The following is a 14,881-nucleotide window of genomic DNA, read 5'->3' as shown; positions in this document are numbered from 1 at the left end:
ATAATCACTAATTCATACCCAACATCATCATCATCCAACCTAACCTTTCAACACGTGGCATTGGATGAACCCGACAAGCCACAAATCCTTTCATGGCTCTCCTCCAAGTCCATGGCACCGCCTCTGCCGCCGCGCCGCGCCTTCGTCATTGCCCGGTTCCAAAAGCAGTCACTGGAGATCACAGTGGACTTGTCAACGCGCTCCATAATCTCAACAAGAGTCTACAAGGGGCATGGCTTCCCCACGTTGACTTTTGTGGAACAGGGTCTTGTTTCACAGCTACCATTCAGCTATGAACCCTTCAAGGACTCGCTCAACAAGAGGGCTCTCAACATGTCTCAGGTTGTGTGTGCTGCCTTCACTGTTGGTTGGTTTGGAGCGGAAAAGACCAAAAGGGTCGTCAAAGTTAAGTGTTATTACACAAATGGAACCGCCAATCTTTATGCTAGGCCTTTGGAAGGTGTGGCCATGGTGGCTGATCTTGATGAAATGAGAATCCTTTCTTTCTCTGACAGGTTTGGGATTCCGGTGCCTAAAGCCGAAGGCACTGAGTACCGATTGTCGAAGCTGAAGCCACCCTTTGGTCCTAAGCTTAATGGGGTAAATGTCACGCAACCACATGGACCTGGATTCACCATTGATGGTCACTCTGTAAGGTTCGTTATCATCATTTTTTTCTATCATATTAGTCAATTATTTTCATATTTGTCGCATTCATAATTTCATTAGGAAACAAACATATACTAGTGCCTCTACGAGACCATTATTGCCTTTGTTTCATTCTTTTGTTTGTTTGCAAGATTGGTGCCTTGTTGGTTTATCTCTCATATGCTTCGGTTAAATGTAAATGAGTGTGATATTTTTATGAGAAAAACTAAAAAACTTTGACTACTACTCATATACAATGAAAATTAGAAGTAAGACTCGAATCCGCAACCTTTAAAGATTATGTTATTTGAATTATAATAAATTAAAAAATACATAATAAGTAATTTTAATATACAAATAATATTTTTATTTTAAATATATAATAAAATATAAAATATATATTAAAAATAAATAAAATAATATATATTTATATTTCAATATATAATGAATAATTTAATTATTTTTTAGTGCGTACATGATATTTTTGTTGAGAAAGTATATATGAAATTTCTTTTATTAATATTAATTTAAATAATTTAACCATAATTAAGGGTGATTGATTGGATTTGGTGTGATCAGTTGGGGCAACTGGAAATTCCATTTGGGGTTCGACTTTCAGGTTGGGGCAATAATTTCATTGGCCTCAATCTATGATATTGAAAAGCAGAGGTATCGTGAGGTGCTATACAGAGGATTCATATCAGAGGTGTTTGTGCCATATCAGGACCCCACCGAGGAATGGTACTACACAACTTACTTTGACTGTGGCGAATACGGCTTTGGACAATCTGCATCTTCACTTGAGCCTCTCACAGATTGCCCTCCCAATGCTCACTTCTTAGATGCATTCTATGCCGATGCCAATGGCAATCCAGTTAAGATAACTAATGCTTTCTGCATCTTCGAGAAGCACGCCGGTGATATCATGTGGCGTCACACAGAAATCGCAATCCCAAATCAACTGGTACCATTTTCTTCTTCCATCTTTTTCTTTAATCTATATAGATAATTACTAAATTAGTGGGCACATTTGTATAAAATAATATAAAGTAAATGGTTAAATTCGTCTAAAAAAACACAAATTTTTTAAATTGATTCGTTGAAAGATTTTTTTTAATTAAATCTGTTTTTAAAGATTTTAAATTAATCACATTTGTTATTTCCTCACTTCTGTTATTAATAATGTTGAAATTTGTTAATGCGGCGTTAAATAACATTATACTGATTGGAATCTATGCATAATGCCTGAATCTAGTATTGTAAATAGGTTTAATTACTTTTTGGTCCTATAGTTTTGCAAAAATTTTAATTAGGTCTCTATATATTTTTTTAAATTAGGTTTTTATACTAATTTTTTTTAATTAAGTCTCTCTTAATAATAATTGGTTTAATTGTATAAGGATCCAACTAAAAAAAATGGTGTAGGGACTCAAATAAAAAGAAAAAAAAAGTGTATGGACTCAACTGAAAAAAAAATTAATGCAAAGACCCAATTAAAAGAAAAAAAAGTATAAAGACCTAATTAAAAATTTTGTGAAACTATAGAAACCAATAAAATAACAACAATATTAGGGAACCAACTCTATATAAGCCAAGAATCAGCCAACTGGTAACCGGATGTTGCTATTAATAGACACACGGATGTTTCTTTTTCTTGTAAATTGGATGGTTTTAGATATAATTTCTATGTTTCATGTGTTACGCATTACTAAAACATAATTAATTATATGGAATCAACTAATGAATGATCAAAGCATCTGTTCCGTGATTCTCTCCTTGGTCAACAATAATTTAACAAACAAATTAAATTATAAATTAATAAATCTAATTATAATTAATTATGTTGTTCCATTCTTAGCTGATTATTAGTTCTTCCATATACTTTTCCATAAAATAATTAAACCTAATAAATAATTTGGCGGCATGCCCATTTATAATAATGTCCATTTGTGATGTGATGATTTTGCTGTTAGATAACCGAGGTTAGGGCAGATGTAAGCCTAGTGGTGAGAATGGTTTCAACTGTGGGCAACTACGACTATGTCATTGACTGGGAGTTTAAGCCAAGTGGTAGCATCAAATTCGGGGTAAGGATTAAGGTTTAATTAATTCTAGCCAATGCTGATTTAATTACTAATTAATTAGTGACAATAATTAGGTTGGGCTTACTGGAATATTAGGGATGAAGGGAGGGACATACATCAACACGGATCAAATTAAAGGGGAGACAGACATCCACGGCACATTGCTAGCAGATAACACAATTGGTGTGTACCATGACCACTTCTTTACCTACTACCTTGATCTTGACATTGATGGTCAACGCAACTCATTTGTGAAAACCACCTTGCAGACTCAGAAAGTCAAAGATCCCAAGATCCCTAGAAAAAGTTACTGGACAACTGTGAGTGAGACTGCTAAAACGGAAGCTGATGGGAGAGTGAAGCTGGGGTTGGAAGCTGCTGAGCTGGCAGTGGTGAATCCTAACAAGAAAACAAAACGGGGAAACAAGACTGGCTACCGGTTGTTACCGGGGTCAGTTGCACATCCTCTTCTGGTAAGTGATGATTACCCTCAAATTCGAGGGGCATTCAGCAATTATAATGTTTGGGTCACACCTTACAACAAATCTGAAAAATGGGCCGCTGGATTATTCGTGGATCGTAGTAGAGGGGATGATACCTTGGCCGTTAAGAGCAGGAAGAATAGGGAGATAGAGAATGAAGATATAGTGTTGTGGTACACGATGGGGCTTCACCATGTTCCTTCACAGGAAGATTATCCGGTTATGCCAACGCTTAGTGTTGGATTTGAACTTAGGCCAACCAATTTCTTTGAAGCCAACCCTGTCCTTAAAGCAATAGTTAATTAGTTCCCTTATCTTTGCACTTCATTGAAATTTGAAACCATTCACCACTCTTGTAATTTCTTCAATTTACACGACTATAATAAATTAATAATGTAATGTTATTAAGTCAATACTTTGATTAAGTATAATCATCAATCAATTAAAAAGCGACCCTATTTTTTATTTTGTTATACCAAAATGTTACTGTATGTCATTTATCAAACCAAAATATTAATAAAAAAAATTATTAGGTCTTTAAAATTTATTATTTTTAGTCATTGTCTAATTTTTTTAATCTAATAATTTTATAATATCTTTTTAATTTGTATTTTTAAATATTAATAATTCACCGTATTAATAAAAAATAATAAATTTTATTAATTCTCTAATATTCTTCTTACTAAAAAAATACATAATCACATTCTAAACACCGTATTAATAAAAAATAATAAATTTTATTAATCCTCTAATATTCTTCTTACTAAAAAAAATACATAATCATCACATTCTAAACATTATTAATCAAAAGTCCACAATATATAGCATACTCATTGAAATTTGAAACCATTCACCACTCTTGTAATTTCTTCAATTTACTCGGCGACTATAATAATGTAGTGTTATTAAGTCAATCCGTTATGATTTAAGTATAATCATCAATCAATTAAAAACCTATCCTATTTTTCGAAGGGTTTTGTTTAGTGTTTAACTTTTACCTAAATTATTTTTTATAATAATTTTAAAATATTTAAAGTTTTTTAATTTTTATATTTTTAAATTTAAAATTAATTATTTTACCTATTTTAGTAATTATGCAATACTTTTTAGGTACCATAGCAAACACCTTTTTCGAATTGAAAAATCTTATTTATAAACTAAAATTAGTCACTAAAATCAGCTACCAATGTATTTGTATATAAATACATATGTAAATTAATTTATTTTTAATATGTATTTATATTCTAGCATATATTTTATACTGGTAACTGATTTTAGTGGCTGATTTTTGTGTACATATAGCATAATTTTTTTTCGAATTGAAAATATTATTTATACACTAAAATCAGTCACTAATGTATTTGTGTATAAATACATGTATAGTTTAATTTATTTTTAATATATATTTATATTCTAACATATATTTTATACTAGTGATTAACTTTAATAATTGATTTTAATATACATATAACATAACCCTTTTAAATTTGTTATACCAAAATGTCACTATATGTATGTCAGTTATCAAACCAAAATAATAACTAAAAGAAAAATACTAAAAAATCTATAAAATTTATTATTTTTAGTCATTAACTAAATTTTTTAATCTAATAATTTAATAATATATTTTTAATTTATATTTTTAATATTAATAATTAAATTATCAATTATAAAATAATAAATTCTACTAATTTTTTAACATTTTTTTGTATTATTATTATTATTATTTTCTCTCGTGACAAATATTTTTTTTGTTCTTTATAACAAAACAAAAAGGTTAAATCTAATGATATATTAAATTAGTTTCAGCACATTTGTTTCTAAATTAATAAGAGATGCTACATTTAGTTCTTTATGTAGTCATCAGGTTCTAACCGGCGGCCATTATCATTGATCAAAAGTCCGCAATAGCAATCGCATATATATCTTCCTGCCATGTTTTAATAATTAAGTCAAACGAAAAGTTGTTAGATTTAAATTGTAGATAATGACACACATTCTATGTAGCGTCCTCCAATTGCAAAGGTTACGTTACGTTGTTGTATTTTATTCCCCGAAGAGGTTGGTAAGTAATACTTAGGATACTTTCCTCCGGATGTATAATAGGACGATACATACATATATACCTGCTGTACATAGTCTTCCTTTAAATATTTTAAGGGTCTTTTAGAATAATATCTTGAGTTCTATCTATCTTTCTTTTGAACAAACTTTTTTTATTTTTAAAAAAATTATACTAAAAAATTATCTGAATTTATTATTTTTAAATCCAAAAATTCTGGTATACACATTTCAACTACTTATATTTTATTTTTTATTTTTTATTGACTAAAGTAGGTATTATAGTTATTAAAATCAAATCGAATCAATTCATTCAACCAACAAACCAATAAATCAAATTTTATATCAATTTAGTTTGATATTTAGACCGTAAAAGATAAAAAACCGAAACAAAACGATTAAATTTAAAATGAACTGGTAAAATGAATTTAATTGAACCACTTAAAATTTAAAATTCTCTAAAAAAATGTCCTTCACAGCCACTACCCGACCATGTTTTTTGTTAATATATATACAAATTATATAATATATATATCATTTCTGTTTCATATTATTTTCAAATAGTTAAATATTCTTAAAATATTAAAAAAATATGCGTATTAAATTTTAATTTAAAATTTTTTATTTAACAAATATGGTAGCTATAGCTAGGAGTTTATACTATAAATATAAGGACAATCGTTAGTTACTATTGGACATAGTTTTCAAACCATGAAGAACTTCATCTTCTTCTTCATTGTGTTCACCACCATTATTTGGAGCTCGAACGTAGAGTGCAGCAGCCACCTTCACCCACTTGACCCCATAACCCCTTCCGAAATCAACCTTGTCCGTACCATAATCCTCAAAGCCTATCCACCAGAAACCTCAAAAAACAGCACCATCGCCTTCCAATACGTGGGCTTGGATGAGCCACAAAAATCAACCATCCTTTCATGGAAATACTCCAAAACCAAAACCCCACCACCAGCGCGGAGAATCTACGTCATTGCGCGGTTCAAGAAACAGTCTCTTGAGATAATAGTGGACTTGTCAAGACGCTCCATCGTGGGAAGCAAAGTGTACAAAGGCCATGGCTACCCTATGTTAAACATTCAAGAACAAGTCGCGGCGTCGGTACTACCATTCAGCTATGGACCCTTTAAGGAGTCAGTGAAGAAGAGGGGACTGAACATATCGGAGGTTGTGTGCTCCGACTTCAGTGTTGGTTGGTTCGGAGAGAAAAAGACGAAAAGGTTGCTGAAGATAAAGTGTTACTACACAGAGGGGAGTGTTAACTTGTACATGAGGCCGTTGGAGGGTGTAGAAGCGACGGTTGACATGGATGAGATGAAGATCGTTGATTACAAGGATAGGTATGTGGTGCCGATGCCGAAGGCGGAGGGGACTGAGTACCGTGCTTCCAAGCTGAAGCCTCCTTTTGGTCCTATCCTCAAAGACATATCCCTCATGCAACATGCTGCTCCTGCTTTCAACCTCCATGGTAACACTGTAAGGTAATTAATAATAAGAAAAATACTAGAAAGTCATCCAAATTTATTATTTTTAATTAATAATAAGACTCTTTAGCATTTAGTTGCCTTCGCTTTCACATCTAACTACTGTGATTTTTCTCCTTGGAAAAATATTGTCCAAGTTTGAACTTTCTAAAAGAAAAAAAAAATCAAATTATTGAGAACTTATTATAAAAATATGAACATTATTTATTATAAAAATCCATTTAAACAAGGATGTTGTTGAGCTACACAGAGTGGAATGGTTGTGATCCTTTTAGAATGTGTGTGGTTCAAGTATTACTTTGTTATAAATATTTTATTCCTATGGGAATCAAAGATATCCAAGAAAAAGGTGGGAATTAAAATGATGGTATTTTGATTCTCGAAAATCAAACTTGCTTAAAAATAGTTTTTCAAACTTTGAATCAAACATGGAAATATGATATTCCTATCTTAAAATTTCTAAAAATTATTTATAATTCCTTCACCCACACACACCGTTAGTGGTTGATGGTAATACCGGAGATGTCAGGGAATTGGTTTCTTTGTTTACAATATTTTTATGTTTTTATTTGTGTGTGTTTTGTTCCACTTTAATGTGTTATAAAAATCTCGTTGCTGGTTCATTGACACTATTGGAATGAACACAGTTGGGCGAACTGGGAGTTTCATGTTGGATTCGACGTTAGAGCTGGCCCAATAATTTCTCTGGCTTCAGTGTATGATCTGGAAATGCAGAAATATCGGCAAGTACTATACAGAGGCTTCATATCAGAGCTTTTTGTTCCATACCAAGACCCCACTGAAGATTGGTACTACACATCCTATTTTGACAGTGGAGAATTTGGGTTTGGACAATCTGCTTCTTCACTTGAGCCTCTCACTGATTGTCCTTCCAATGCTGAGTTCTTAGATGCATTCTTTGCTGATGCCAATGGCAAACCTGTTAAGATACCTAATGCTTTCTGCATCTTTGAAAAGTATGCTGGTGACATCATGTGGCGTCACACGGAAGTCGCAATCCCAAATGAAGTGGTACGTTTTCACATGAAGACAACTTTACGTGAATAGTCGCTTATTTATCTTTTGTGTGGTATATGCAGATAACGGAGGTGAGGCCAGATGTAACACTTGTTGTGAGAATGGTGTCAACTGTTGGAAACTATGACTATATTATAGATTGGGAATTTAAGCCAAGTGGTAGCATCAAAGTTGGGGTAATACGATAAAGACATATTATTATTTGTTTGGTTATGTTATATGCATGCACGCATGCAATGGTAAGTAATTAATTATTAATAAGAGTGTTGATGTTTGAAAATGGAAATAGGTTGGGCTTACTGGAATATTAGAGATTAAAGCAGGGACATACACTAACACTGAAGAAGTAAAAGAAGACATATACGGCACATTGCTAGCGGATTATACCATTGGTACCTACCATGACCACTTCTTAACCTATTATCTCGACCTTGACATTGATGGGGAGCACAACTCCTTTGTCAAGAACACTTTGGAGACTGCAAGAGTCAAAGATAGGAAGATACCAAGGAAAAGTTATTGGACTGTTGTCAGCGAAACCGCTAAGACTGAAGCTGATGCCAAAATCAAGCTGGGGTTGAAGCCTCTTGAGCTAGCAGTTGTTAATCCAAATAAGAAGACAAAGCCTGGAAATAAAATTGGGTATGGTTTGATCCCGGGTTCAGTGTCACACCCACTTATGCTGAGCGATGATTTCCAACAAATCAGAGCTGCATTCACCAACTATAATGTTTGGGTTACGCCATATAATAAATCTGAGAAATGGGCTGGTGGATTATTTGTTGATCGCAGCAGAGGTGATGATACTATAGCTACTTGGACTCAAAGGTACATGACTAATATTGTTTTCTAATTAAAGACTTATTAATGTGATGTAGTTGATTGAGTTTTCATAACTGAATGTACAGGAATAGGGAGATAGAGAACAAGGACATAGTGTTGTGGTACACAATGGGATTTCATCATGTTCCATCACAGGAAGATTTCCCAATAATGCCAACCTTGACTAGTGGCTTTGAGCTGAGGCCTACTAATTTCTTCGAGAGAAACCCTGTTCTTAAGACTAAATCACCTGAACCTGCGCACTGGTCTAATTGTACTAAATGAATGATTCAATCAGATATTGTTAATTTCGTTGTAATTTGCTGATTTCATTTGTACCAACCAACATCTCTTCTCGAATAAGATTATAATGTATAGTGTTAGTTTATGTTTTCATGTCTAATACAAAGTGAAATAATGCATCAGGTTCTATGTTCCTAACTTGTTTTATCTCCGTCCCTGGAAAGAAAATTAGATAAAATATGCGAATGATTATATCATTATGTAATTTATTGCCATGTTGGTTTGCTGGATCAAGTTCATTGAATGTATTATTCAAAGCAATGGATTGCTGTCGAAAAAGTTAGCAGGCCTGAGTTCAAATCCAGCATGAATTGCTGGCATTGCAGGGAAATCTTCTTGGTAAGGAACGTGATGAAGTCCTATGGTGTGCCACAATACTATGTCTTTATTCTCAATCTCTCTGTTCCTTTCACTCCAAACGGCTAAGCCATCATCTCCACGGCTCCTATCAGAGTAGAACCCACCAGCCCACCTTTCTGACTTGTTATAGGCGGTCACCCAAACTTGATACTGTGTGTAAGATGCTCTTATTTGTGGATAATCATCTTCGGATAGAACAGAGGTAACCGGCTGTGAACCGATCAGCCGGTAGCCCACTTGGTTCCCTACCTTTGTCCTTTTGTTGGGGTTCACTACCAATAGCTCAGCCGGCTCCAAGCCGAGCCGAATTCTAGCCTCGGCTTCCCCCTTAGCGGCTTCTCTAACAACAGTCCAATAACTCTTCCTTGGTGTTCCAAATAACCCATTTGTTGCTCTTTGCTTTTGTAACTTGGCATTGATGAAGGAGTTTTGACTCTCATCAATGTCAAGGTCAAGATAGTAGGTTATGTGGTGATCATGATTATTGGCTATGGTGTTTTCTGCCACTAAGGTTCCAAACACTTTTTCTGATGATGATATTATCTCATTGTTTTGTGTATATGGGACTGCTTTCATCTCCAATATGCCTGTTAGATCCACCTATATATCAATCAAAATATCTTAGAAGTGCTTAATTCCTGAAGCACTAATTAAATAGACATGAAAACACAATGAAATAATCTTACTCCAACTTTTATGCTGCCACTCCTAAGAAATTCCCAATCAAGAACATAATCATAGTTTCCCACAGTAGCAATCATTCTCACTACCAAATTAATTTCAGGCTCTCCATTTCTTATCTGCACCAAGAAAAATGGAACAGCATCATGTATTATAATAAGGTGATTAGCTGAAAATTGTTACACATATCTGAACTATCATTGTCAATCTTTAATAATAGATATTTTCTATTGTACCTATCACTCACTTGCCTAACTCAAATATAAAAATAGAGGTGGATCTCAATAATAATAACAATAGTAATAGCTGTGTTGAATCATATACCATTTTGATGGGATTATTGATTTCCATGTGCCTCCAAGCCACATTTCCAGAACGCCTCTCAAAAATGCAAATAGCCCTTGGAACTTGTTGAACCTCTGCATTAGGTCCAGCCATGAAGCCATCCATGAAGACTGCATTCAAAGGGCAATCAATCCCTGGTTGCAGGCTATCAGCTGCACGTCCAAAACCAAATTCTCCAGCATCCATGAAAGTCCTAAAATACCATTCCTCTGTTGGATCCATGTAAGGCACAAATGTTTCAGACACATGACCCCTATACATCACCCTCCTATATTTTCTCTCCCTTTCATCAAATATTGAAGCAGTGGATATTATCATCCCTGCCCTTGCATTGAACCCAACATGGAAAACCCACTTATCCCATTTCACATCATTCCCACTCATGCTGAATCCAATAGCATTATTATCTGATACATTAATATCACTAAGGTTTCTCATTGAAGACTGAAAGTCTGTGCCTTCAGCTTTAGGCAAAGGTGCTTTGTACCTATCATTGTACATTGTGATCTTCATTGAATCAACATCAACCAGAACTGTGATTCCCTCAATAGGCCTAGCCCACACATTCACTGAACCACCTCTATAAAAACATGCCACTTTGAGTTCTCTCCTTGTGATCTCTTCTCCATACCAACCAATTGTAAACGGCACACAAGAAACTTCTGAGAGATTCAAGCCTCTCTTGCTTATTGATTCTTTGAATTTGGGGTATTGAAGGGGCAACTTGCTTGCTTGGAAAAGCTCGGTGAATGTGAATGGGGGGTATCCATGGCCATTGTAGATTCTGTCAGATACAATGGAGCCTCTTGTTAGGTCAAGTACAAGCTCGTGTGTGTCACCATTGGCTCTAACAACTACCTTGGCTTGACGAGGAACAGTTACACTAGGCTTGTCTTTTGTGTTGTTCTTTGAAGATAGCCACTTTAGGACATCGTCTTTGTTGGGTTCTTCAACATCCACAAAGTGATAGGTTAAGTTAGGAATGGCACCAAGGTAAGAATTTTGAACTATGTTTCTTGTATTGTTGATTTCAGATGGTGAGAGAGGGTCTAAAGGGTGTGATTTTGTGAAGCTAATTATGAATATCAGAAAAAATGCTATAACAATAATAATCATGTGTGCTGCTGCTTTATCAAACATTTTGATTATATTCATAATAATTATGTTTGGGATATAACTAATATGATGCAACCTCCATTTATATTTCTAGCACTGATGATTTAAATGTTGAGTGTATTCTAATGAATTAAGAAAATAGTAACAACCAACCAAAATTTTGTTGTCAAGATAAAGTGATTTACGTTAGAATGATCCCAAAGATTCTGACTTGGTAATAACATTAGTGATTATTAGTCAATGCGTTTAACGGAATCATATTCCTTTCTCTACTGGCCAAGAAACAATTGAGTAAATTAAACTTTCTTAATGAAATAATTATGCATGCTTATTTAGGACAATTATTTTAAAGCCGGGAACAGCGCCGCCGTTTGATTTTCAGCAATATCTATCTATATTATATACAAGTTTTTTCTTGAGTTTACACCAAGAATGATATTAATAATTTATATTTGTTTGCTTTACTTGTACATTGAAACAAGAGTATGTGATTATTACTCATTAGCGTGCTTATCTTCGATGACATGCATATGTTACTCTTGAAAAATGAAATGAACCACGTGAAAGATCGAGTTTTAAGAATAATGAACACTAAATTCCTTTATATTTATTTGGTTCCGTTTTTAAGCTACATATATAGATTGCTTTGAGATGAACAAGAAGAAGTGTTATGAATCCAAATCATTGACGTCAAATTAAGAATGGTCATGACAGAACATTGTTGCGTGACATGAGTTGGATTTTTTTTTTTTTTATCAAATGGATTGAACAATTCCTAATTTTAAGTATCAGGGCATTAAGAGACAAAACATCTTTGTGACTTTGTCACTACATCACATGCCTCAGCCGGCTTGAGCGTATTAACTTGTTACCACCGGTTTTTTGTTTTTGGTCACCGCCTCTCTTTTTGTTGAGTCGGTCCAACCTAAATCGTCACCACACGTGGTTAAAATTTTGGGCTCGGTCCAATTTGGGCTTGGCCAAACATATATTGGATCACTTTTTATTTTAAGTCTACACCAGCTCAGAGAGGGAGTCTGGCTATGTCCAAAGAAAAAAAAAAAAGAAGACTAATCTTCGTCCTCAGTATAATAAAAAAGAAAAATGATCCTAATTGTAATTTGTTCAACGTAATATTAAATAGGGCTTGAATGCTGGTTAAATTCCCAGTCCGAATTGAAATGTACAAGTATTGATTCTAACATTTTATGAGAATTTTCTGCAGTAAATATTTTACCAATTAAAAATAGCATCTATCTACTTAATATACTAAAACTGAGTTTCCTCCAATTACTAAAGGTGACGTGTCAATTTCTCATGCCTCTATTTTCCCTCCAAAATGAATGAAATTTTTTACATTCTAAATTATTTTATAAAAAATATCTTCATTGTAATTATATTATAATTAATATTTAATGAATAATATATAATTATATTATTTTAGGAACATATCTTCATTATAATTATATCAAATCAATATTTAATGCACTATTAAATTTCTTATTAATTATCAATTAAAAATACTTTTAATCATTTTAATGATAATAATAATTAGTATAATTATATTATAATTAGTATTAGAAAATGAATGATATATAGTTATAATGGTCAAATTGTCATTTCTTCAAAATCTATTACTTTAAATTATAGAAAAATGATTAAAAATATTTAAAAAATTATTTAATTATAGTAAAATGAATGATACATAAAAATTGTCAAATTGAATAAAAAATTGGAGCATCTTCAAAGCGAATAATTAAATTTATTTTAGAAAAATATCTTTAATTAATATAATTATATTATAATTAGTATTTAATGAATGATACATAATTATACTAATTTAAGAAACTGTCTTTATTATAATTATATCAAATCAATACGATATGATATGATATAATAATAATATGTTAATGGTATGAGTTATTCTAATCATAATAAAATTCTTTTCAATGCACGGGTTATTCGGTTATTCTGTACTTATAAGTCTTTTTAATAATAATAATAATAATAATAATAATAATAATAATAAAAGCGCTACTTTCAATAATATTTACTATCTTTTCAATCTATTTTAAAAAAATATCTTTTTTATAATTATATAAAAATTAATATTTAATACATTATTATACTAATGTCAATCATTAAATATTTTTAATCATTCTAATTATTATATTAATTTATATAATTCTAATTCTCAATCATTATGCAAATTTATATACACGTTGATACAAGTTGATACTAATTATTATATTAATTATATAATACTAATTGTTGACCATTAATATTTTTAATTATTATTTTTAAATTATTATTTTTAATCAAGCATAATTAGTAGCAAATTGATACATACATTAATGGTGACAAATTGATATTGATATTAATTAATTAATTAATTAATTAATAATAATAATAATAATAGAAAAGGTCTAAACAGCACATGCACACATTATATTTAAAAAAAGCAAACATATTTTTAAAAAGATTAAGATATTAATAATTAAAAAAAAACATAATTCTATAATTCTAATTGTCATAAATATAATACTAACGTTGATAGTGGTAAATTGATATTGATATCAATAATTAATTTCTATAGTTATTTTTGTTCTACTAATTGCCATAAATATGATACCAACGTTAATAGTGGTAAGTTGATATTGATATCAATAATTAATTTCTATAATTACTTTTGTACTACTAACCTAGGTTATATATAGTGTTTCTTTTGCGATTTGTGAGTCTAAATCTAACAGGTAAAGCATTCTTTTTTTCTAATCTGTTATTCTTCTTTGATTGAGCAATTGTTTTCAAGGAGTTTTGTATGTCAAGGTCAAGTCTCATTCCCTCCATGCTTTCTACGTTTGTCCGAAAATATTCGAAGTGGAGCATCTAATAAGATTGAATTTCCTCAATTTATGTTCAATTTTAGAAAATTCGTTCAAATTTGAAGATGCAATTTCAAAGATTGGTACTATATTTAAATTTTCTTTTCTTAAACTTTTGTATTAAAATAATTTTATAACATACTGTGATTTTTCAGAAACTACCGGCCTTCTGGTGCATCAATGTAATGTCATTGAGAAAAATAAAGGTCAATTTAGTTTGACAATTTTAACAAGAAGATAGTCTGAATTTGTACAGATTCTAAAATCTTATGATGTTATTTTGGTTGGTTGTTACGAGTGGTTGGTTGTCGTTACTAGAATGACTCTAATCTATACGTATCTAATGACTAGAATAGATTAAATATTATTTAAATAATTTAGTTCTAATATTAGTATTTGATTAAATTAGTTTTAGAGAAATTTAAATTGTTGCCTCAATTTATATATTATGACTATTCTTTTTGGATATGTTATTTTTAAATTTTTTAATATGAAATTTCTTTCTTTTTTGATTTTAAGTTTATTTTTTTCTTGAATATATGTATAATCTTTTTTTA

The 14,881-nt window shown here is 31.7% G+C and overlaps 3 protein-coding genes across 3 annotated transcripts; 2 read left to right on the top strand and 1 right to left on the bottom strand.

Annotated features, from left to right (window-relative positions):
• LOC107467072 (amine oxidase [copper-containing] alpha 2, peroxisomal) lies at positions 1-3,627 on the top strand (the record flags this gene model as incomplete). The annotated part of the gene is given in 4 exon segments (XM_016086104.3): positions 1-656; positions 1,228-1,612; positions 2,622-2,735; positions 2,807-3,627. Coding segments are annotated over 4 exon segments (1,869 nt in total), but the record flags the coding sequence as incomplete, so codon positions are not given.
• Positions 3,628-5,986: 2,359 nt separating this feature from the next.
• Positions 5,987-9,059, top strand: LOC107467100 (amine oxidase [copper-containing] alpha 2, peroxisomal). The gene is made up of 5 exons (XM_016086138.3): positions 5,987-6,771; positions 7,422-7,806; positions 7,875-7,988; positions 8,102-8,640; positions 8,721-9,059. Exons 1-5 carry the CDS (start codon positions 5,987-5,989, stop codon positions 8,917-8,919), a joined length of 2,022 nt encoding a protein of 673 aa, XP_015941624.1. The 3' UTR covers positions 8,920-9,059.
• Positions 9,060-9,155: 96 nt separating this feature from the next.
• Positions 9,156-11,463, bottom strand: LOC107466862 (primary amine oxidase 1). Its single transcript, XM_016085871.3, has 3 exons — positions 10,303-11,463; positions 9,984-10,097; positions 9,156-9,897 (listed from the first exon to the last, which is right to left on the bottom strand). The coding sequence occupies exons 1-3, from the start codon at positions 11,461-11,463 to the stop codon at positions 9,190-9,192; spliced, it is 1,983 nt and encodes a 660-aa protein (XP_015941357.3). The 3' UTR covers positions 9,156-9,189.
• Positions 11,464-14,881: the final 3,418 nt, after the last annotated feature.

Source organism: Arachis duranensis, chromosome 9 (assembly GCF_000817695.3).
Source record: "Arachis duranensis cultivar V14167 chromosome 9, aradu.V14167.gnm2.J7QH, whole genome shotgun sequence".
In the NCBI taxonomy this organism is placed as follows: Eukaryota; Viridiplantae; Streptophyta; class Magnoliopsida; order Fabales; family Fabaceae; genus Arachis; species Arachis duranensis.
The sequence above is the reverse complement of the archived record's forward strand: the minus strand, read 5'-3'. Positions and strand labels throughout refer to the sequence as shown.